Source organism: Rhinolophus hipposideros (assembly GCF_964194185.1).
Source record: "Rhinolophus hipposideros genome assembly, chromosome: 10".
In the NCBI taxonomy this organism is placed as follows: domain Eukaryota; kingdom Metazoa; phylum Chordata; class Mammalia; order Chiroptera; family Rhinolophidae; genus Rhinolophus; species Rhinolophus hipposideros.
This window is the reverse complement of record NC_138056.1, coordinates 63,966,009-63,987,894: the sequence shown is the minus strand read 5'-3', so window position 1 is coordinate 63,987,894 and position 21,886 is coordinate 63,966,009. Positions and strand designations below refer to the sequence as shown.

Below are 21,886 nucleotides of genomic sequence, written 5' to 3'. Positions count from 1 at the left end.
GGCCTATTAAAACGAGGTACCCAAGTGCTGCTTACTGCTCCTTGATCACTCAGAATCACCCGTTTCAATCCTTTCCCTTCCACTCTTGGCCCCCATCCATGCACAAAGACCTCAACTGATGCCCCATCTTATAATATCCAGCTTCCCTAACTCCACTCTCCTTTACAGACCCCACATGCTACCATCAGGCTATTTATTAAGTGCTGTTTTCAACTGGTCCATCCTTTGCTCCCATAAGAATTTCACCCTTTAAGCCATTAAATCTGTGTTCTTCTGTTCTAAGTGACCCAAGTGACTCACACATTCCAGGAACCCTGTAATCCTCCTGTCTCAGCTAGGACAGTCACTGCCTCTCCCCTTCCAGATATATGTAACATTTTCTGCCATCTCAAAATCTTGGCAAAGGTCTCACCTCTGCTTATCCAACCCCACCCAAGTTCCAAAGCCTGGGGCCACCCCAATCTCTCACATAAGATTTCCCCAAAATCCACCCCCACCAGCCTGGCCCTCTTTGCCCTCACAGAACTGACTCGGAGCTGTCATATACCACCTTCCTGTTGACTCACACTCTCTCCTGTATACTAAAAGTCAGAGCAGCTGAAGAGGAAGACTCGTGCACTTTTTGGCCACGTGATCCTGCCCAACCCACCAGACTTTTGAATCTCACAGAACTGTTATCACTGTTATTAAACGAGAATTTACATGAGGAGGGCTCATTCATCTCACATTCATAACAACATGCAGGTGGAGGACATCAGTATCCCTCTATTACCTGCCAAGAACGGCATTGCCTATCACTCACAACCTTGCAAAGCTCAAGTTTCGGTAAATATCAATTAAAAGAAGACTATGAAGGGAGGACACACTTTTCATGGAGCACTTGTCTTCACGTTCTCCATTTAGCCACTCAGGATCTTCCCTGGTACACAATGGTAGGTACAATTGTAGGTGACCACACACATGTAGGGGAAATTAGGCGAGACAATTGTCCCGGGCAAATCTGGTGGCAAAGGTGACGGACATACAGTGGAACATTAATATTAAGCCACAGTGGAATCAGTGGGGTGCAGGGAACAGAACTGAGGAGTAGGGACGCGAGCAGAGTCCACGGGAATACAAATGAAGCACACAGACAAAGGATGGTTCAGGCCATAAAACGGGCTACCTTCCTTCCCAAAGTTTATGCCCATCGCAGCAATGAGCACTGCCAGGGAGGGGCCCAATGTAAAATCACATCTCATCAGACCCGGGCACCCCTGGTAACGCGGGTTCAGGCCGCCCCGCCCTTCCCCGCCCGGGCCTTACCGATGGAGATTTCCTGCGCGAAGGCCAGCGAGATAAGCAGCATAGGCAGCCCCACGGCGATGCACGTGACCATCTTGTCCACGGCCAGCTCCAGCCGCAGCCCCTTGAACTTGGGCTCCGAGGGCTCCTTCAGCAAGTAGTCCGAGAACACGTACTCGGTGGCCAGGTGTGCGATGGCCATGGCTGCGGCGCGCCGGGCTCGGCCTGGAAAGCCCCGGAGGAGAGGCCCGGGGACCGCCCGAGTCTGGAGGGCTGCGCGGCGCCGTCACCCGGTTACCCGCCGGGCCCGTGCCTTTCGCTTTCCCTTTGCCGGCTGCCCAGTTGCAGCCACATCCAACCGGCCTTTGTGTCTCGGTGCGCCCGGTGGCCAGCGATGCCGCAAACGCGCGCACGAGCTCTGGCGCCCGCTCCCCTGCCCCTGGCCTGTCGCAGATGCACCCCCGCGCGCCCGGCCAGCGCGGGTCCCTCGGGCTGCGCGCGCCTTCCCGAGGTGCGAGAACCGACTCGGGAACAAAGCGGTTCCCGCTCGCCTGGCCCCTGCCGTCCGCCCCGGTGGCTGAAGCCGCCTCCCCGCCAGCGCGGCGCTCTTCCGGAACCAGGAGGGAGACCGAGGACCGAGGGGCGTGGAGTTTCCGGCAGCTGCGGTGACGCGGGGCGGGGTGGCGCGGCAGCCTCCCGCGACCCTGGCATCGACCTCAGCAAAGGGATGGTCCCCACGAGAGGGACCTCTGAAAATGCTCGCGCTGTTCCCATCCTCATCCTCCCACTTCCTGGCACCCGGGATTTTGAAGTCATTTCTGATCGCGACCCCCTTACCCAGTGAACAGGATGGCCCCCTTTGATGCCCCACCCCCAACATTGCTACATGGTGGAGTCAGGTTAAAAGGAGCTTCGAACGCTTCGAACGGCGACGGGAGCCATAAAAGCCAATCGAGCGGTGTGGACCGAGCTTGTGTGGAAGAGCCGTTCCTGGAGCTCTTCGAGACAGGGGTCGGCCGGGGTGAGCCCTTAGTATGACTAGGTCTCAGGCCTCAATTGTCCCTGCTCCCTCTGCTTTTCTTCTCCTTCTTTCCCAGTGGGAGCCTTGGTCTGGGAGCCAATAGAGGGGTGCCCGTGGGGAAGAGCTGCCTCTGAACTACTTACAGGGAGTGGGTGCTGAGAAAATATGCAGGAGATGCTCTAATCAGCAACATTTGGAACAGACAGGACCTTCAAACGTGAGAACTCCTTGGGGCCAGTATGGCTGTATTCTCTGCTCTTTGTACCTGGGCAGGTCCATGCACACGAGCCTCTTCTATATGCCCTCGACTCTCACATGTATTAAGTTGATGCAAAAGTAATTGTGGTTTAAGGGGTTAAAAATAATCGCAAACACCACAATTACTTTTATACCAACCTAATACATCTCCACCCTGGTCTGTCCTCTGAGCACTCATCCGACGGCCTACACAACTCTCCACTTGGATGGCTCACAGGACTTCAAACTCATAATGGCCTGAACTGTAATCCTCATCTTCCTCTAACTCTGAACTCCAGCCCTCTGTGTCTTGCTAAATGCATCACCATCGGCCCATCTCAAGCCCGAAACCTGGGGCACCGCCTTTAACACTTCCATGTCTGCCAGCTGCCATAACCAACTTCCAAATTCTCTTGCTTCTCTCTCCTAAATATAGAAAATCTGACAGTTTTTCTCTACCTGCACTTCCAACAAACACCCCAATTCAGGCCACCAGCCTCTCTCCTAACCACATAGAGGAATGTATCCCCTCGGCATGCAAGCCAGTCTCTCCCACACTTTTTAAAAGCTCCAATCTAAAAAAATACAATAAAATTAAAAATTAACTGTTACATTGTTTTGTGCACCTGAAACTAACAAAAAAAAAATAAAAGCTCCAATCTGATCATGTCACCTCCCCTTTCTTAAAGTACACATAGCATTTAGGATAAAATCCATATTTCTTAGCATGGGCACTGCCTGCCTCACTAGTTTCACTACTTCCCATCCAGTTCTTCATGTTTGTCAGGCTCCTTGCCTCCTCCTTGCCTTCCTCTGCCCAAAACACTCCCCCAGTAGCCTCTTTGCCTGGCCAACTCTTATTGAACTTCCTGATCCCATATGGATGTCCCTTCCCCAGTAAAGTCTTCTTTGAGTACACTAAATTAGATGAGGTCACTGTGTTACGAATATAACTTTTATCTGTTATTGTTGCCCTCTATGTTTCTTCTTTTTTTTTTTCACATTTTATTAGTATTTTATTTGTATTTTTGGAGAAGAGTTGCGGTTTCAAAAGAAACACTGATTTTTCTCAAATAATAAAAAAAGGTAAAAAAAAAAAAACCCACCCCCAAAACCCATTGTCTTAAAAGAATAAAACAAGTCTCTTGAGCAAGCATTGAACCAGTTCAGATTGGAAGAACGAGTGAAGCAGAAGTTACATATAGAAAATTCAGATTTATCCAGTTTTAGAAATACCACAAATGTTTTCTTGTCTAGTTCTGTAAGGCTCCAAATGGGCCATCTCAGTTTAAAACTGGTAGCTCACAGACTCCCGGGTCCCAGCTCTTTTGCACACCAGGCGGCTCACTCACCAGGAGGCTGCATTTGTGTACAGAACTCATCAATCTGCTGCTGCTCCAGTTTAGTCATGACTCTGTTGAGGGCATAGATCTGTGCTCTTTGTCTTTGCGTTAGCTCCTGCAGGGCTGATTGGTTGGCCTTCTCAACTCTGCTGACCAGTTCTTTAACTTTGGATTTTTTTTTACATGCAGGTGGATCTATAACTTGGTTTCTGAATACTTAGTTCTGACTGCTACTCTCTTCGGGTGCAAAATGGCGGTGCTTGGGAATCAGTGTCTTCCCTCCTGGCCTCAGGGCTTCACCTCCCCTACCCAGGTCAAAGACAGGGCTGCCTGAGGGGAACCCTCGCCTTTCCCTACCTCCGGGCCACTATTTTTCCTTCTTAATGATAATCACAACTGTAATTCAACATGTGTTTGTTTAACTGTTGTTTTATTTAATGTTGCTCACCTCCTTTATATGGTAAGCTTCATGAGGGCAGGTTTATGCCCATGTATACCACTCTTATCTCTAACACTTAGCACAAATACCTGGCACATAGTAGTCTTTTAATAAATATTTATTAAGTGTCTGAAGGAACCTGAAAATGTTTCACCTGGAAAATTGTTTAAAAACAAGTAGACTAACTTACACTCACTATCTAATATTTAAACTCAAGGTAAATATTAGAGGCCAGAGATGGGCTATTCTGGGCTTGATGAATGGGAAAGCAACAACGAAGTGGACACATTCCATTTCCTCAAAGACCTCAGGGCTTGGTAAGAGAAACAAGGCCATACACAGTTAACTATAATACAAGTTGGAAAGCGTGAGTGATTTTGTAGAAGGTGAGGTGTGCCTAGGTGGGGTGGTGTATCAAAGAGTGGAGCCTAGAAGGATCAGTCTGTGTGTGGCAAGCAGAGCTGGGACAGGAGTTTTCTAGAAGTGAGTGAAAGCATGATACCATGCTCTTTCTCTCCTTGTCAAAAGCTACACATCCAACAGGCTCAAATGTCTCCTTCTCTAGAAGCCTTCCAGGACCCTCAGTTGTGAAGAATCACTGCCTCCCTAGCACTTTCGTCTTCTGGTCTAGCATTTAGCTCATTTTGCCTTGTGTGATGGTTGATTGCATCTCTGCTTTCTCATTACATATCAAATCCTTCTGAAGAGCTGGGACAGAATCTGAAGTTTTGTAAATTGCCCTCAGCCCTGGCAGAATGTTTTACATTTAGCAGGAAGTCAGTCCACATTTGTTGAATTTGCAATAGAGGCATGAAAGAGAACTTGTTAGGGAGTGGGAAGTAGAGACGCTGAAAAAGGGAAGATGAAGGTGAGGGTGTCAAAGATGAAAAGGGTGGGGCCAGAGAAGGTATTCTGGACTTTTTTTCAGCAAGCATTAGGGAATGTTTGGAGGGGAGCAATATAAATAGTGTTGTGCTTTAAAAAACTTAATCTGCCAGTCACATGTAGCGTGGATTGGAACGCAGAGTGGAGGTAGAGAGACCAGGTAAGAGGCTGTTGAAATTTTGCACGTGAGAAATAATGAGAGCCCAAACTGGTGCCTTGTCTTTGAGGACCGAGACGAATGGCACAGAAGAGAGTGATAGTTAAGGGAGCCATTTTTCCTACTGCAAAAAATCAGCTCAAACAATCTGACATGTGCCAAGGTCCTTTGGGAGGAAAAGAGAAAGCAGGTCCAACTTCTGGATTTGCCACTTACTTGCTGTGTGGCCAAGGATGTGTCACTGGAAATATCTAAGCCTCAATTTCCTCATTTGCCAAATAGGGATGATGTTGCCGACCTCGGGTTATTCTGAGGATTATATGTGATAATACATGTAACAGTGCCTGCCATGTCATGAGCGCTTAGCACTTGATAGCTGTCATTACCAACCTCGGGAGTTTAAGGTGTCACATAAGAGTGTATGTAACATTGCTTTTTTAAAAAATATAGACTTTAATTTTTAGAACAGTTTTAGATTTACAGAAAAATTGAGCAGATGGTGTAGAGTGTTCCCGTGTGGTCCCAACTCCTGCACCCAGTTGCCCGTATTAACATCTTACATTGGTATGGTATCTTTGTTACAATTAATGAACCAATATCGATACATTAATATTAATTGAATCCTACTTTATTCCAATTTCCTTAAGTTTTACCTAACTTTCCTTTTTCTGTTCTAGGATCCCATCCAGGATACCACATTATGTTTAGTTGTTGTGTCTCCTTAGCTCCTCTTGGCTCTTACAGTTTCTTAGACTCCTTGTTTGTGATGACATTGCTTTTTTAAAATCATTATAAGGTGTAGTTAGGGATTAAGTAACACATCCGCCTCCCAAGTCCTCCCTGCCCTCACCCCTTGCCCAGTGTCATTTGTTAGAAGGAAGCTGAAGCCGTTGTGGGCCTCACAGCTACTGTCCCAGAACTCTGTTTTGTTTGTTTGACACCCTTGGCCTTTGAAAATGAGACTTTTTGCAACCGAAATAGTCAAAGTCAAAATAGTTGAGCCCACTACACTGTTCCATTCATTCATTCATTTAAATAATATTTGCTGAGCAGCTAGTATGTATCCGTACGATGGTCTGTGCTGAGGATGCAGCAGTAAGCAAAGCAGGTCAGGAGTCCTTGCTTCCATGGAGCCTACATTCCACTCAAAGAGGAATGAAACCAACAGACTGGTAAAATGGTTATATCCCATGGTAAGTGCTACACAGGAAAACATGGCGATGGGCAATAATGGGGAGGGACCCACTTTAGAGAAGGTCGTCTGAGGAGCTTACAGCTGAACTAGGAAATGTAGAAAAGGGTATGAGGGTGCAAGAGAGGAAGAGCATTCCAGGCGTAGAAAGCAGAATGTGCAAAGGCCCTAAGGCAAGAAAGAACTAGCAGGGCACAGGAACTGAGAAAAGCTGGAGCAGAGGCAGAGATGAAGTTGCAGAGGTGGGCATGGACCAAATCAGACTGGGCCTTATAGAGCAGGGTAAGGAATTTGAATATGTTTAAAAGTGAAATGGAAAGACATCAAAGGGTATTCACCAGGGAAGTGATGGGATCAGATATTTGGAATGACACTGCTGCAACTGTGTGGAGTGGTTGGAAGGGGCAAGAGAGACAGTGGAGAGGCTGGTTAGGGAATTGCTGCTGAGCCTGCTTGAGCAGGACTTGTGGTCTGCACCCTAAGGAGAAACACGTTTTGAATTTATAAGCATAAAAATGGTTTTCAGATACATGAAGACAGATGAAATAACCTATGGAAAAGACTGTAACAAATTACCACAAATTTAGTGGCACACATTTATTCTCTAAGAGTTCTGGAAGTCTGAAATCACTTTTACTGGAATAAAATCAAGATGTCACCTGGGCCAAGATCCCTTCATAAGATATGGGGGAGAATCTGTTTCCTTGCCTTTTTCAGCCTTTAAAGCAGCATTCCTTGGCTTGTGGCTCCTTCCTCCATCACCAAAGCCTGCAGCATACCTTCTTGCTTTACTTGTCACATTGCCTTCCTCTGTAGTCAAGTCTCCCTCTGCCTCTCTTTTAGAAGGACGCTTGTGATTACACATATGGTCAATCTGGGTAATCCAGTATCATCTCCCCCTCTCACGGTCTTTAACTTAATCATACCTGTAAAGTCCTTTTTGCCATATAAAATAACATTCACATGTTCAGAGATTAGGGCCTGGAATCTTTGGGGACACTATTCAGCCTACCCCAGAGAACAAAAGAGAGAATAGGGCCCAGTGTCAGGCCCTGAGTCATGCTAACATTTAAGTCAGAAGGAGGAGAAGGAACTAGCAAAAGAGACTGAGAAGAAATAGCAATTGAGGAAAAAGGAAGGATGGCAGGGAACCATGTGGCAGAACCAAGAAACTAGAGGGTTTTAGAAGGAAGGAGATCTCAATTGTTGCTGAGAGGATGAGTAAGATAATTATGGGGAAGAAGCCAGTGGGAATGGCATGATGTTACTGATTTTGACAACAGCAGATGGGGATGGGGGGCAGGGCACACTGGATTGGAAGCCATTGGAATGGGTTGAGGAATGCATGGGGTGAGGATACAGGCAGCAAGTGTGGACAGTGCTTTAAGTTCAGCTATAAAAGGAACAGAGGAACTGAGTCGGAGGGAGTTATTATACTCTTAGAGTTAAGGACCATGGTTCTTTGCTTTCTATTTTTCAATGGTGGGCATTGCTGATGATTTCATGCATAAGGGAAAACTGGTTACTGGGGGAATGAAGTCTTTGAGAAAGCAAGAAACGATGAGGTCCAGAGCTGAGTGAGAGACTGACTGCTATTGCTAGGAGCAGGAACACTTCCTCCACTGTAAGAGGAGGAAAAGATTGCGTAATGTGGTTCATTTCTTTCAAAGCAGTGAGTGAGACTGAGAATGAAGAATTGTGTTGGTATGTTTGAGGAAACAATGTTTGGGGAGACTCCTATTATTTGTGGAGATGAATTGTTATTTTGTGTCATTTCCGTTAGAAATGAAAGTATAACAAGGATAATTGCTAAATATCTAAAGGACAATTCTCCTTTACTGTCCCCCCCCACCCAGGTTTAGTAACAGGTAATTTTTAGTGAAAAAAAAAAGTGAAAGCCATCTTATGTGAAACTTTATTATAAAGAGAAATGGTGTAATCAAACTACTCTGGATTCGCATTCAATAAAAAAAATTAACAGAAAAGGAAGAAATCTTACAACTAAATCATTTGCTGTCTAAGTGAGATATAAATAAGGCATTTCTCATCATTATTATTAGGAAAGCATACAGCCTACACATATATGAAAACTGTCGAGCACCTACTATAAAATCACATTATCAGTGGTTAGCAGGCTGGAATTCAAAGTCCTTTGGGTACCCTGCTTGATAGGACATCCAGGCAAACTATGAACAGAACTACTGGCATTTGCATCCCGTTTTATGTAAGACTGTCACTTCTATCAAATTATCTGTTTCCCATCACTAAGATAAAGATGAGAAAGTATGAAAGGTCCCTCCACCAGAGTATTTATTAGGTTCTACTGGTTCATCTGGACATCCAAATGGTCCACAGCTAAAGCAGATGTACTAATATCGCTCATCTGGCATAGGCATTGGCATCACAAGACATCTGGCCCTGAACTAAGGTCAGTTTTTCCGCCTCGTAATAAACAATATTGCTTTTATCAATTTAACACCTAACAGTTAGGCATGCCTACAGAGAGTATGGATTGCCTCATCATGGGTTGAGTTTAGTGGTTCAGTATTTTATTTTTGCATTTGAGCCTTGAAAACTGTAATACGTATTTTCAGAGCTGACTTAATGGTTTAAAAAATTGCCACCAGACTCTCTTTTTCTCACCTTTTCTTTTCTTTCTTTTTTTTAAAAAAGGTTATGTCTTTTAAAAGGCATGGAATCGAGGATTTTGTGATTCCTTTCTCCTCCCAACCAGTTGGCTGCATTGATGAATTCTTCCTGGTGTTTCTCACTGGATGAGACTGTTTTTATCTACTAGAAGATGGAGAGTTAGAAAGATGTCCGAGGTTAAATGAAAAATCATACTGAAGGCTCAAGTCCAGACTCCCTTCTTGCAAAACTGCCCTCTGTCACAGAAGCTTCTACCAAACTCTCAGGGAGTCTGACTCACAGTGGGAGAACCCAGCCTACTATTTCACAGATTCCAGCCCTCCACATTGTGAAATACAAATCAAAATTCTCTAACTGATTCTTGAAAATACAAACCTTGCCACAGAAATATATTGTAAAAGTATATAACACGAAGTGAGTTGTAAACATTCTAATCTCTCTACAAGTTTGCATAAAAACAGCAGCAACATTTTTAAAATGCTTATAACTTTGCCTTTTGTGACAAACAATGTGCAGGCTATTTATATTAAAGTCGAAAAGGCCAGAAGAGCTGGCTAAAGCCTCAAAAAAATGCATTTGGTCAGATTCTACCAGCAGATACTGACGTAGACATTTCCATGAACTCCTTTAGCAAGTTATTTTCCCTGGAACAACAAAGGGAAGCATCTCACATAAAATCAGTGCCGTTCCAGTTAGATGTCAGAGGCAGTATAACTCTTTCCCGAAGTTGTCCATCTAGAAACTTTGATGGTTAGCTAAGGAAGCGCTGTCTAATCGAAGAATTATGACAGATGGAAAATAAAGCAATCTCTCAGAGGGTCTCACCATTTCAGCGAATTCATTCCGAGAGCAGACTGAGACTGTTCGGTCAGTCATGCCCATCCTCCGCTTTCTGTATTTTATACCTGAGGATTGTTCGTAGCCCGTTTAAAAATAAATAAATAAAAGCAAATTGCTTTGATTGTGTTCCAGAGGATCAGAGCCCGATCCAGGATACAGTGTCAACCTTCCCTGGTGAACAATGCCTTGTCCAGTTTCCCTGCTGAAGAAGACCAGCCAGTTCACAGAGCATCCGTGGGGAGCGCGCAGGACTGGACTTCCCGATATGCCACCTGCTTCCTTGCAGAGTGCAGTTGGAGGGAGAGAATCCCTGTGGTAATCAGGAGGAGGAGTCCAATGATGACAAGGATGACCAAGGCGGCTTTGGCTCCTCGAGGACCCAGATTCTTGCCAAAGAAATAGAGTGGCTCCTTGCCGGGTTCTTCTGTGAAAAAGAAAAGTGAGGTGTCAGTTTTCTGCCTTTCCCTGGGGCATGAACACTGACCATTCACATGCAGGGTTCGTGGAGGGGGTCCTTACCGTTGGAGGGCACTGTGTCCGGGTGGGATGCTTCTTCAGAAGGAGACTTGGTGGAGTAAGGAATCCTGTTGTCTGGACAAAGAAGGCAAGTTGGTTGTTTTATAAATAGAAGTAGATTTTTTTAAATGATATGAGTTATCTCAAGAGTTATTTCGTTTCACCAACAAGGACTTTATCCGGTCAGTATCAGTAAGTCTTTCTTGGATTCTCACTGTGTGACTCTTCACACCAGTATGCATACAGTTCCTACCCCAGTCACCTTTCAAGCTCCTATTCATCCATTAAGATCCATCTGAAGCATTAGACCCTCTGTGGAACCTTGGCTCATTTCTCCAACATGTTAGCCATTGCTTCCAGCTGCTGTCACCGAACCCTGTACTCCGCACTCTATTTTGGCATGTATCACATTCTATTATGGCTACTATGTACATGTCTGTCTCTCTTGCTTGACTCTGCACTCCTTTGGGGGACGTATGCAGACCCTGTTTTCAGGGTCTGCAGGAAGCCTCATACTACCCCCGCATCACTGACAGACAACAGTGTACCTATGTTCCGAAGGACGGTGTAGGTTGTCTCCATGCCAGCATGGATGTGATCAGATACATGACAGTGTAACAGCCATGTCCCTGGGTGATCTGCAAACAGTTCGATGGTTTGGAATGTCCCAGGAAAGAGATCATACACATCTTCTCGGTAAGATTTATCTATCTGCCGAAGAAAAGGAAATAGTAAAGATAAGAGGAGAAATCAATAAAATCGAGAATAGACATGTGGTAGAAGTAAATCAAAGAAACCAAAAGCTGGTTCTCTGAACAGATCAATAAAATTGGTAAACTTGTGGTAGCCAGCCTCCATGATGGCCCCCAATGATCCCTGCCTCCTGGTAGTCACATTGCAAGAGAGTTGGTCTCTGAGACCAATAGCACATGGTAGAAGTGATGCCATTCTACTTCAGAGAGTAGGTTATAAAAGACAGTGGCTTCTGTCTTACACGCTCTCTCTTGCTCTCCCCTTTTAAGTCACTCACTCTGGGGGAAGTCAGCTACCATGCCATACCTACATAGTGAGGAACTGAAGGCTCCAGTCAACAGCCCCATCAGTGACCTTGGAAGTGGATCCTCCAGCCCCAGTCAAGCCTGATGATTGCAGCTCCAGCTGACATCTTTTTGCAGCCTCGTGAAAGATGCTGAATCAGAACCAACTAGCTAAACTCCTCCTAGATTCCTGACCCAGAGAGATTGTGAGATAATAAGTGTTCATTGTTTTAGGCCACTAAGTTTTAGAGTGGTTTGTAATGTAGAAGTAAATAACTAATACAAACCTCTAGACAAACTGTCCAAGAGAAAAGAAGAAGAAAGACACAGATTACAAATATCAGGAATGAAAGAGAGGACATCACTAATACTTCATAGACATTAAAAATGATAATAAAGGAATATTATGAACAACGGTTTGTTCATGAATTCTATGACTTAGATGGTCTGGACAAATTATTTAAGGTGAAAACTGACAAATAATAGAAAATCACCATTCAGATTATCTATTAAAGAAATTGAAATTATATTATGACCTTCCATCAAATAAACTCCAGGTTCAGAGCTCTTCATTGGAATTTTTTAACAAACATTTAGAGGAGAAATAATACCAATTCTAAACAAACTTCCAGAAAGTAGAAGAGGAGGGAACATTTCCAGCTCATTTTATGAGGCGAGCATGACCCTGATGCCAAAACCAGACAAATACTTTACAAGACAAGAAAGCTGCTACAAATATTTTTCACGAATATAGATGCAAAAATCCTTAACAAAACACCATCAAATTGAATCCAGAAATGTATAAAAAGGATACTGCATTATGACAAAGTAAAGTTTATCCTAGGAATGAAAATTGGTTCACCACTTGAAAAATCAATCAATGTAATTTACCAATATACTAAAAAAAATCATCAATAGACTGAAAAACAATTATCATCTCAATAGGTGAATTTAACATCTGTTCATGATAGAAGCTCTCAGCAAACTAAGAATAGAAGGAAACTTCCTCAACTTGGTAATAGGATCTGCAAAAAATCTACCGCTAACTTACATTCAATGATGAATAACTGAATGCTTTTGTCCAAAGATTAATAATAAGACGAGGATTCATATTCAACATCATAGTAGAGGTTCTAGCCAGTGCAGTAAGGCAAGAAAAGAAATAAAAATCATACAGATTGAAAATAAATAAATAAGACTATCTTTATTCACAGAAAACATGATTGTCTATGTAGGCAACAATCCCCCCCAAAATCTACAAAAAAGGTACTACAATTAATTTAGCAAAGTTGCAGGATACAAAGTCAATTATACAAAAATAATTGTGTTTCTATATATTGACAATGAACAATTAGAAATTGAAATGAAAACAATACCATTTATACTATCACCAAAATCCCTTATATACTTAGGTGATAATCTAACAAAGTATGTGCAAGATCTGTATGCAGAAAACTACAAAATACTGATGGAAAATAAATCAAAGAAGATCTAAATAAATAGATATGCAATGTTTATTGGTTGGAAGGCTCCATCATAAGATATCAGTTCTTCCCAAACCAATGCACAGATCTAATGCAATTCCAGTCAAAATCCCAGCAGGATTTTAGAAATAGAAATCAACAAACTTTCTAAAATTCATATGGGAAGGCAAAACTCTAGAATAGCTAAAACAATCACCACCTGATTTTAAGACTTGCTATCACATTAAAGTAATTAAGACAGTGTGGCATTCAAGAAAGGACAGACATACAGATCAATGTAACACACTAAAGAACCCAGAAATAGACCAACATATATATGATCAATATGATTTTTACACAGTGGTAGAAAGAGTTGTCTTTTCAATGAATGGTGATGAAACAACTGGACATCTAATGGCAGAAAGTAAACCTTGAACTATATATGAAAATTAAAAACATAAAACTATAAAATTTCTAGAAGAAAATCTTTGTGACCTTGAGTTGGGCAATGATTTCTTAGATATAACACCGAAAACAAGATCCATAAAGAAAAAAGTGATAAATTGGACTTCATCAAAATTAAGAATTTCTGCTCTTTGATAGATAATGTTAAGGAATGAAAAGACATCACAGACTGGGAACAAATATTTACAGGTCTCATATCTGGTAAAGGATTTGAATCCAGAATGTAAGAAGCCCTCAAACTCAACAATAAGGAAACAACCCAATTTTTAAAAATGGGCATAAAATTTGGACACTTCACCAAAGAAGATTTACAGATGGCAGAGGGAAATAAACATATGAAAAGATGCTCAATATCATTAGCCATTAGGAAAATGCAAGAAAAAAAACAATGGAATACCACTAATACTTAATAAGATAGCAAAGAAAAAAATAAAATAAAAATGGAAGATACCAGATGCTGATGCGGAACAAGTGGCATTCTCATACATTTCTGGTGGGAATGCAAAATGGTACTGCCTCTGTGGAAAATAGTTTGGGAGTTCCTTATGAAGTCAGACATACACTTACCACATGGCCTAGCAATCCAACTCCTAGGTTTTTTTTCTAGGAAAATGAAAACTTATGTTCACACAAAAACAAGTACACAATATTCATAATGATTTTATCTGTAATAACCAAAAATTGGAAATGACCCTCAACAGGGGAATGGATAAACAAACTGCAATATATCTTACAAGGGAATACTACTCAGCAATCAATCGAAACAAAACTACTGCTATACACAACAAGATGGATGCAATTCAAATGCTAAATGAAACAAGTCAGATTCATAATGCTGTGAATCTGTGTGATTCCATTTATATGACATTTCAGAAACGGCAGAGCTATAGAGATAGAAACCATCACTGGGGTTAAGTACAGGGAAGTAGCTCACTCTAAAGGGTACAACAGGGTAACTTTAGGAGATAATGGAAGTGTTCTATGTTTTGATTAGTGTTGGTTACACTGCTGTATGTATTTATTAAAACAGAACTGTACAGTAAAGAGGGTGATTTTACTCAATGGAAACTATACCTTAATTTAAAAAATGTATATAACATTTTATATGTGCATATAATCTTATAAATTTCATTTTATAAATTCTTAATATGATTTTTAAAGTGTGGGTGAAAAAAGCCAAGTTCTGAAAATGAGCATAGCCATTTAACATGTAAAACTATAATCATTATAGGATAATACTTGGTGTGTTAAATAAATATACAGAGAGGACAAGATATTTGTTTTATTAAAGTTACTGTTTATTCATGTATAATTAGACCTAGCAGGTTTTCCCCACAAATTAGATATGATTATTCTTCTCTATTCTACTTCCTTATAGATTGACTGAGCAGTTGAGATGAAAGACTATTTGGACCTTATCCCTGGAGATTCTGATTCAGCAGGTCTGGGGAGGGGCCTGGCAATTTGTTTTTTAAATGGCTCCCCACGTGATTCTGTACAGCCAGCAGCAACCATAATAAACAGATACTAGAGAGGCAGAAGGCCACACATGGTCCAGTGCAGCTCACTAGGACAAAAGTCAAGATAAATTTTGGGCCCAAGCCAAAGCTTGAAATATCTCCTTTACTAGAAAGGGCTATTTGGTTGGCTAATCACATAGAAAAGAAATGTGAAAAGGAAACAGAAAGGAAAAAAGGAAAGATAAGGGAAAGGGACAAAATACTCTGACTGCTTTTATATACAATGTTAACAGGATAATCCAGAGTGGTCAGAATTATCTCCATAAAAGTGATGAGAAAACTCTCATCTGAAACTCAGTGTGTTTTTTTTAAGAACAATAAAATATATGTACATATTAAGAAGTATCTACCAGGGGAAGGGTATAATGACATTATTCTGTTCCATTCTCTAATTCTGACTACCACCTCTCACAATCCTTATTGCCAAGTAACCCTCTTATTTCACAGTGGAAATGCATTGAATTTATTAGCTCAAAATGTCTTCCCCAAAGCCTTTTCTTTATACTTACTTTGAAAAGAAAGCTCTCAGCATGATAATGGATGGTGTGTATGTCCACTTCACTTCCTATTCCTAACAAATACCAGTTTGTCATTGTGTCTTCATTCATGATGAGGCCATGGAGATTCCCAAAAATCTTTCCATTAATAGCTAAGATGGTGAAAAGAAAATAGCTTTTGATTAGTAAGAAGACATTCATTACTTAATCTGGTTTTAGGAATGGTTCAAGAAGATCTTTAGGTCAACAATTATCTCATCTGCCTGATAAACAGGGAACAATCCCACTTGCACTTCCCAATGTCCCCACCATTCTAAACCCAAAATTCAGATTACTAAGTAATCCTTATACAAAGAGAGCTAGAAAAGAGAAATAGCAGTTTGTTTTTGAAAGCTACATCTTGAGTAGCAGTGTGTGCTGTTTACTTGTTTCCTCAGCATTTTCTCTTTATGGTGTAGATTATAGCCTAATTTGTGAGGTAGCCAGACCATTCTACAGCTGAGTAGACCAAAGAACAGAGAATCAAGTTTATATAAATCATAATTGAAGCAATTAGAAGCTATTTCCTTAATAGTCCACTTTCTGAGAACTAGTTTGGAGCAAGTTCCCAAGAGACTGGCTGACTCTCCAAAAAGCTTCACAGCGACTGAGCCCATGACCTCAAAGTGACCAATGCAAGCTCAAGCTGGGCTCATGTGATGGGGACTCATTCCTTTGCTTTCTACTAAGTTTTTATTCTGTGCATCATGACACAACCAAATGAGTTACATTCATTAAATCAAGAACATACCAAGAAACACTTGGAAGAGGGAAGCAAAATTGGTAGGGGAAAGAGTAGCTGAATCAGAGATCAGGCTACAATAGTCTAATCAATGTAAGAAATTAACTAGCTTTGTGATCTCAGGTGAGGTCTACTTTTTGTACACTTTGGTCAAAAGTACATCATGGTGAGAGAGTGCAGATGTGTCAATTAAACATGTTACTCGTACTTAAAAACAAAAACTACCTTAAATTACACAGAATTAAATAACAGGACACATTAAAACAGAAATTTGGTATGGTATTTTATGTCCTAGAAACAGTTAATTAAACCAGGTCCTTAATTTGATCAATTAGAAGTTACGGTGGATTCTTATAGAAATCTACCATTAAGTGATTGGTAAGAATTACTTCACAGTCTTGCAATTTAGGGATCCCAGCATTCAGAGATAGAGCTCCCTGAACAGCTGGTCCTAAACAGTTGGTCCAAAGCCTTGCTGGACCTTCCTGGCAGCCAATCAATGGCTTGGCTGGTTCCCTCTGAAGGAAAGCTCTCGAGGACTTTCTGCAGTCCAGGTGACACTACGGATGGGGAAGGGCTCAGAGAAGGAGGCTGGGGACTTTCTTCAGTTACAGGTATTTCTATTAGCTTATCTCAACAAGGGTCTTCTTTTTAACTCTCTGATATACCGTGCATTTTGTTGCTCTCCTCAAAATCTTCAGTGTGCTGAATATCTCGTGGATCTTTATTGAGATACTTCTTAATATTGTCATCCAGATACCAAGATTCATTCTCATCAAATACCAAAAACAAGAGAACAAATTCATAATCAACATCGCTCCTTCTTCCCTTTTCATTCAACACTCCTTCTCTGCATACAATCAGGGGACCCATCAAACCACTATATGTATCCTGAAAGAAAATAAAACTGAATTAAAAGAGCCTTTACACAATTTAATAATACAGATTAACTTGAAGAAAGTTTGTAAGAAAGTCATTGTAAAAAGACTATTGGCTGTGAAATAAGTACTAAGAAGCCCTGAAGAATCAACGTGGTCTTTATGAAAATTTAGGAATGTTCCTAAAAATTTGCTATGGAGAGGGCTCCTTGAGGGCTGAGGCTGTGTCCCTCACTTGTCACAGAATCCCCAGAGCATAGCCCCATGTCTGGTACGTAGAAGGTGCTCACTAAATTTATTCATCAAATACACAAATGCTTTTTTCTATTTTTCTGTTTGTTTTTCAAGTGAGACTATAATTATAGCTATATAAATGCTTCTCTCCTCTTTCTGTGGGTAGAAGTGAACAGGGTGACTAGTAAATGATACAGGACCCTGGGTGACCTCCATGCCAAGTTGTTCAGCCTCAAACTTTCTTTTGAGGGACAACTCCCACATTTTCAACTACCTACTTAGATATTCCTCCTGATGAGCTTCCTGCCACAATTGAATCTGCTAAGCATTTCCGAAGTGGACTTGACTATTTCCCTCAGACCATTTCCTGAATTCTCTGTTTCTATTAACAGTGCTGTGATATTACCTGTCACTTAGGTCAGAAAAGTTGATTTCAATATTTAATTTCTCTTTCGTCCTCACTTTGTCCCATCTTGTTTTCTGTCAATCTTACATTTCTTTTTCCTTCACCATGCTTCTCCATTCTGTGACTTCCTTTCCATTTTATCGGCCGCCCTTCTAGTGCAGGATCTGAATACCTCACCCTGGACTAGAAATCGGCTCCTCTCTGACGCCTGGCTCACCTCACCTCCAGCCCATCCTGTGGACCACCATCAGACTAATCTCATCACTCCCATACCTAGAAGTCTTCGGTAAGTTTCCATGGCCTACTGAATAAAACTTAAATCTTTGACAGGTCTTTAAACCTCTCATGTGCTCCCTCGATGGATTTCTCTAGGTTAAGCTCCCCAACTGCTTTCCTTTAGCCAAATGGGACTCTGAACACTTCCCAAACACATTTTCTCCTTTCCTATTTTCAGCTTTGCTCATCATGTTCTCTCTTCCTAGACTCTCTCAGTGCCTCCTACATAGCCCTTCTCTCCTACAGAACTCACCAGACTCAGAGTTCGGTGATAATTATGGGTGTACTCATGCATTGTTTTCTCCAAAGATTATAAGTCCCTTCAAGACAAGAATATGTGCATTGCTCGGTAGAGTCATTGCACATCACAAGCGCTCAGTAAATGTTCGTTGGGATGTAAATAAATAAATAAATGTGTGTTTCCCATAATTCTGATATGTAAATTTAGTGTTTCCAGGGTCTCCTATGCCACTCCTAAAGTCTTGCACTCTCCAGTACAACTCAAAGACATGAGTGCACTCATCAGATATTTAAGGAAAAATTAAGATAATCTTTCACTTTTTAAAATAATGGGCAATGCTTAGATTTTATATCATACATGACTTTAGTTTGAATTTTGATTTATGACATATAATTAAAGATCAGCTGTTTTACATACACATACCTGACTCAAATTCAATAGCGAATCTTTGCCTTTAATTTCTAAATAAAGTTAGCCTATTTATGAGTTTCAGTTACTGTGTGTAGAGTGTGCTTTCTTTTCCTGAGCACTGATACCAGTGGCAATGACTTTAAAAATGATAGATTCCACGCATCAAAAACCATGGCATATATTATATTACAACACATTTTTATTTTGTGGTTATCTATTTACATATCCTCTTTTGCTCAAACTCCCTTGATCGGTTCTAAATTTGGTCATTGAAACATTGGAATTTTATTTGTTCTTTTCCCCCATATTTTAGACTAAAAGTCAGCAAACATTTTTTCTGTAAAGCTCTAGATAGTAAATGTTTCTTACTTGATTGACCATACAGTTTCTGTCACAACTACTCAACTCAGCCCTAGACGATGTAAGCAAATGGTCCTGGCCATAGTTTGAGACCCCTGTTCTAACCTCTTCACATATACTCACCAGAGTTTTGATAACTTAATAGTCAACTTAAACCATATTACTTTGGGCATTTTGATTGCTCTCCCCACCTTACCTTCACAAAGTTTACTGTTGAATAGTAAACCCATGGAATACAATTAGGGTCAGATGGCCCTGGACCAGACCTTTTAGGAACATTCCATCTGTAAGTTTTTATTTCTCCTGAAACAAATAAGAACAAATAGATAGAATTTACTAGTGTTACCTCTGTTCCAGATGATTTACCTGAAGAAATAGAAACAGATCTTTATATATGGTAATTTAGTCAATGTTTATTGCTGGAGAGAATTACCCATTCATTAGAAATGTTTCCATTAAACTCACATCTTGATTTTTAGTTTCAAAATGGAAGATTTTTCATTTCAGACTACAATCTTCCCTCTCATTTGCCTTTTGCATTATCAACTGATGCTTAGTTAAAAAGGAAGACTTATTTTATACCTTAAATTTCACATAGCTCCCAAGAGCTATGCTTGAGCACACTTATGTTACCGTATATCTCAGCCTTGGCTTCTTATGGAGTCACCAGGGAGCTTTGTAAACTCTCACTGCTCAGGCCTCATCCCATACCAAAGAAATTAGAGTATCTGGGGTCTGGGCCTGGGGCATTCGTATTTTTTTTTAAAGCTTCTCAGGTAATTTTAATGTGCAGGCAGGGGAGATCTAGTTATACCAGAGGGAATCAGAGACCTAGTTCCAAATGCCAACTCCATGACTTCATATTTACACAACCTTTTCCAAGCTACTTAACCCCACTGACCTTTAGTTTCCTTACTTGTAAAGTGGGTTAGTCATCCCAGTTTTCAGATTGTTGTGAGAGTTAAGTAGAATAAAATACGTAGGATAGTGCCTCACATTAAAAGCAGTCAATAAATGTTAATTTGCACGTATATTAATAACAAACGTTTACACTCCCTGTTGAGAGGCACCCATGCATTGTGGCTGACCCATACACAGCCTTGCAAAGGAGTCATAAATATACTCAAGAATTAGCAACATAATCACATTGGGAAAGTCTCAAATAAAAGCCACGTTTAAACCGTTACCTCCTTTTGAACTCTCTGTGTCTCAACCCCACCCCAAACCAAAACGAATGTGTCCACGTAACTTTGCTCATACACCAGGGGGTTAGCAATATAACTTTAGGTCTAGTTTCCATTAAGTTTCATGACAGCCCTGTGCCTTATTAATCACAAGATAAGCAGCTGATATTTAACTTTCTAAATGCAAGTGGCTGCAGGGGTGGTATTATTAAAGTTGGAACAATCCAGCAGGGAGCATGGCTCTAAATAAAAAGATGCTCTGTAAATGTTTTTGAATAATTTAATTAAAAAAAGAAGGAATTTGACAGGGACTCCTTACTTATGATGTTAGTTTGCTCTCCTTATCTCGTTCATGACCAGATGAAACTTTCTTTGCCAGTTGGCCTGTACTGCCTGCACAAAGTTAGTTTTTTGCTTCTATTCCACATCTCTGGGCTCTTCAAAACCTTTCAGCCTGTCAGCGACCCTTGTGGGGATTCTCTCCCTCTGAGTTCCAGTCAGAAAAATGCCCCTTTGCCACTTTCTAACCATTCTTCTCTCCACTCCCATTGCCCTCACATCAAGGAGTCTTTGAAGGCAAGCCAGCATAGAGGAGCTGTGTCTCTTGCCAGCCCTCAGCGTTAGGGCACAACTGCCTGTGAAAGGTCACCCCAACTTGCCCACAGCCCCATCAGAGTCCCCAGCAGTGCCTGATTGGCACTGTTATTTCTTCATCCCGAAGAGCTTTCCACCATCAAAAATGAATAACTTTATTCAATAGCTTTTTTGACCTATTTTAAAATATTTCCCTCTTCATCAAAGCAGGACACCGCCATTAGAACATCTAGAAAGCACAAAAAATATGAAGAAGTCGAAAAGAATATCACTCTGCTACTCAAAATACCCCCATGAAGATATAATCATTATTAACATTTTGGTTTATTTTTTTTCTGGCCTTTCTTCTACACTTGTATTTTGCTTAACATGATTCTACAAGTCATTCCCATGTCATTCAAACCTTTTTAAATATCATCTAATGGCTGCATAATAGTCTGTTGTAAGGATATTCCAAAATTTACTATTTTCCTGTAAGTAGACATTCAGGATGTTCATGAGAGGTTTCTTGAAGAAGCAAAATACAGGCTTCTGATACTGGGGGTGGGGTGGAGTGGGGAGTGGCAGAAGTTGGAATAGCGGCAGATAAAGATTCTCCTTCCTCCAACCCCATCCCTCTATAGGTACCTTGCTAACTTTTTCTAGCAATGCATTAGATTGTTTTCTTTTCTTCTTTTTATACATCTTTATGTTTTTAAGTGTATATGACTTTTATTGTAATGACAGTAGAATTATTATAACCTTATCATGTATACGAGGTAAAATGGAATATAACTCCCCTGTAATTATATCTATGGTGGCTGTCATTTTCGTAACTGAAGGTCACAGTGCTCTTCACATTTGTTACAACCACACTTCAACTGTATGAATGTTATGGGAAGCTCCTTACATTGTGAGATCGTCTCTCCCTTCAGAGTATCTTTAAGAGTGTTACCTCCTTTATAAAGCTTTCCCTAATTATTTCTTTCCCTAATCG

At 41.1% G+C, this 21,886-nt stretch overlaps 3 protein-coding genes across 3 annotated transcripts in view; all 3 read right to left on the bottom strand.

Annotated features, from left to right (window-relative positions):
• PANX1 (pannexin 1) overlaps positions 1-1,880 on the bottom strand; it is a 45,180-nt gene extending 43,300 nt beyond the window's left edge. The window contains exon 1 of the mRNA XM_081061987.1: positions 1,306-1,880. Coding sequence (XP_080918113.1) covers positions 1,306-1,486 — 181 coding nt within the window. The 5' untranslated portion in view covers positions 1,487-1,880. The remainder of the gene's footprint in view (positions 1-1,305) is intronic.
• A 2,006-nt stretch (positions 1,881-3,886) lies between these two features.
• Positions 3,887-10,089, bottom strand: LOC308503447 (small vasohibin-binding protein-like; the record flags this gene model as incomplete). Its single annotated transcript, XM_081062732.1, has 3 exons — positions 3,887-4,080; positions 6,641-6,647; positions 10,033-10,089. 3 exons carry the CDS (start codon positions 10,087-10,089, stop codon positions 3,887-3,889), a joined length of 258 nt encoding a protein of 85 aa, XP_080918858.1.
• Positions 10,090-10,268: 179 nt separating this feature from the next.
• The window catches only part of HEPHL1 (hephaestin like 1), a gene marked incomplete at both ends in the record, with an annotated part of 61,887 nt that continues 50,269 nt past the window's right edge, over positions 10,269-21,886 (bottom strand). The window contains 6 exons of the mRNA XM_081063745.1: positions 10,269-10,471; positions 10,567-10,638; positions 11,112-11,274; positions 15,558-15,697; positions 16,995-17,217; positions 19,329-19,435. Of these exons, the coding sequence (XP_080919871.1) occupies positions 10,269-10,471; positions 10,567-10,638; positions 11,112-11,274; positions 15,558-15,697; positions 16,995-17,217; positions 19,329-19,435 (908 nt within the window). The remainder of the gene's footprint in view (positions 10,472-10,566; positions 10,639-11,111; positions 11,275-15,557; positions 15,698-16,994; positions 17,218-19,328; positions 19,436-21,886) is intronic.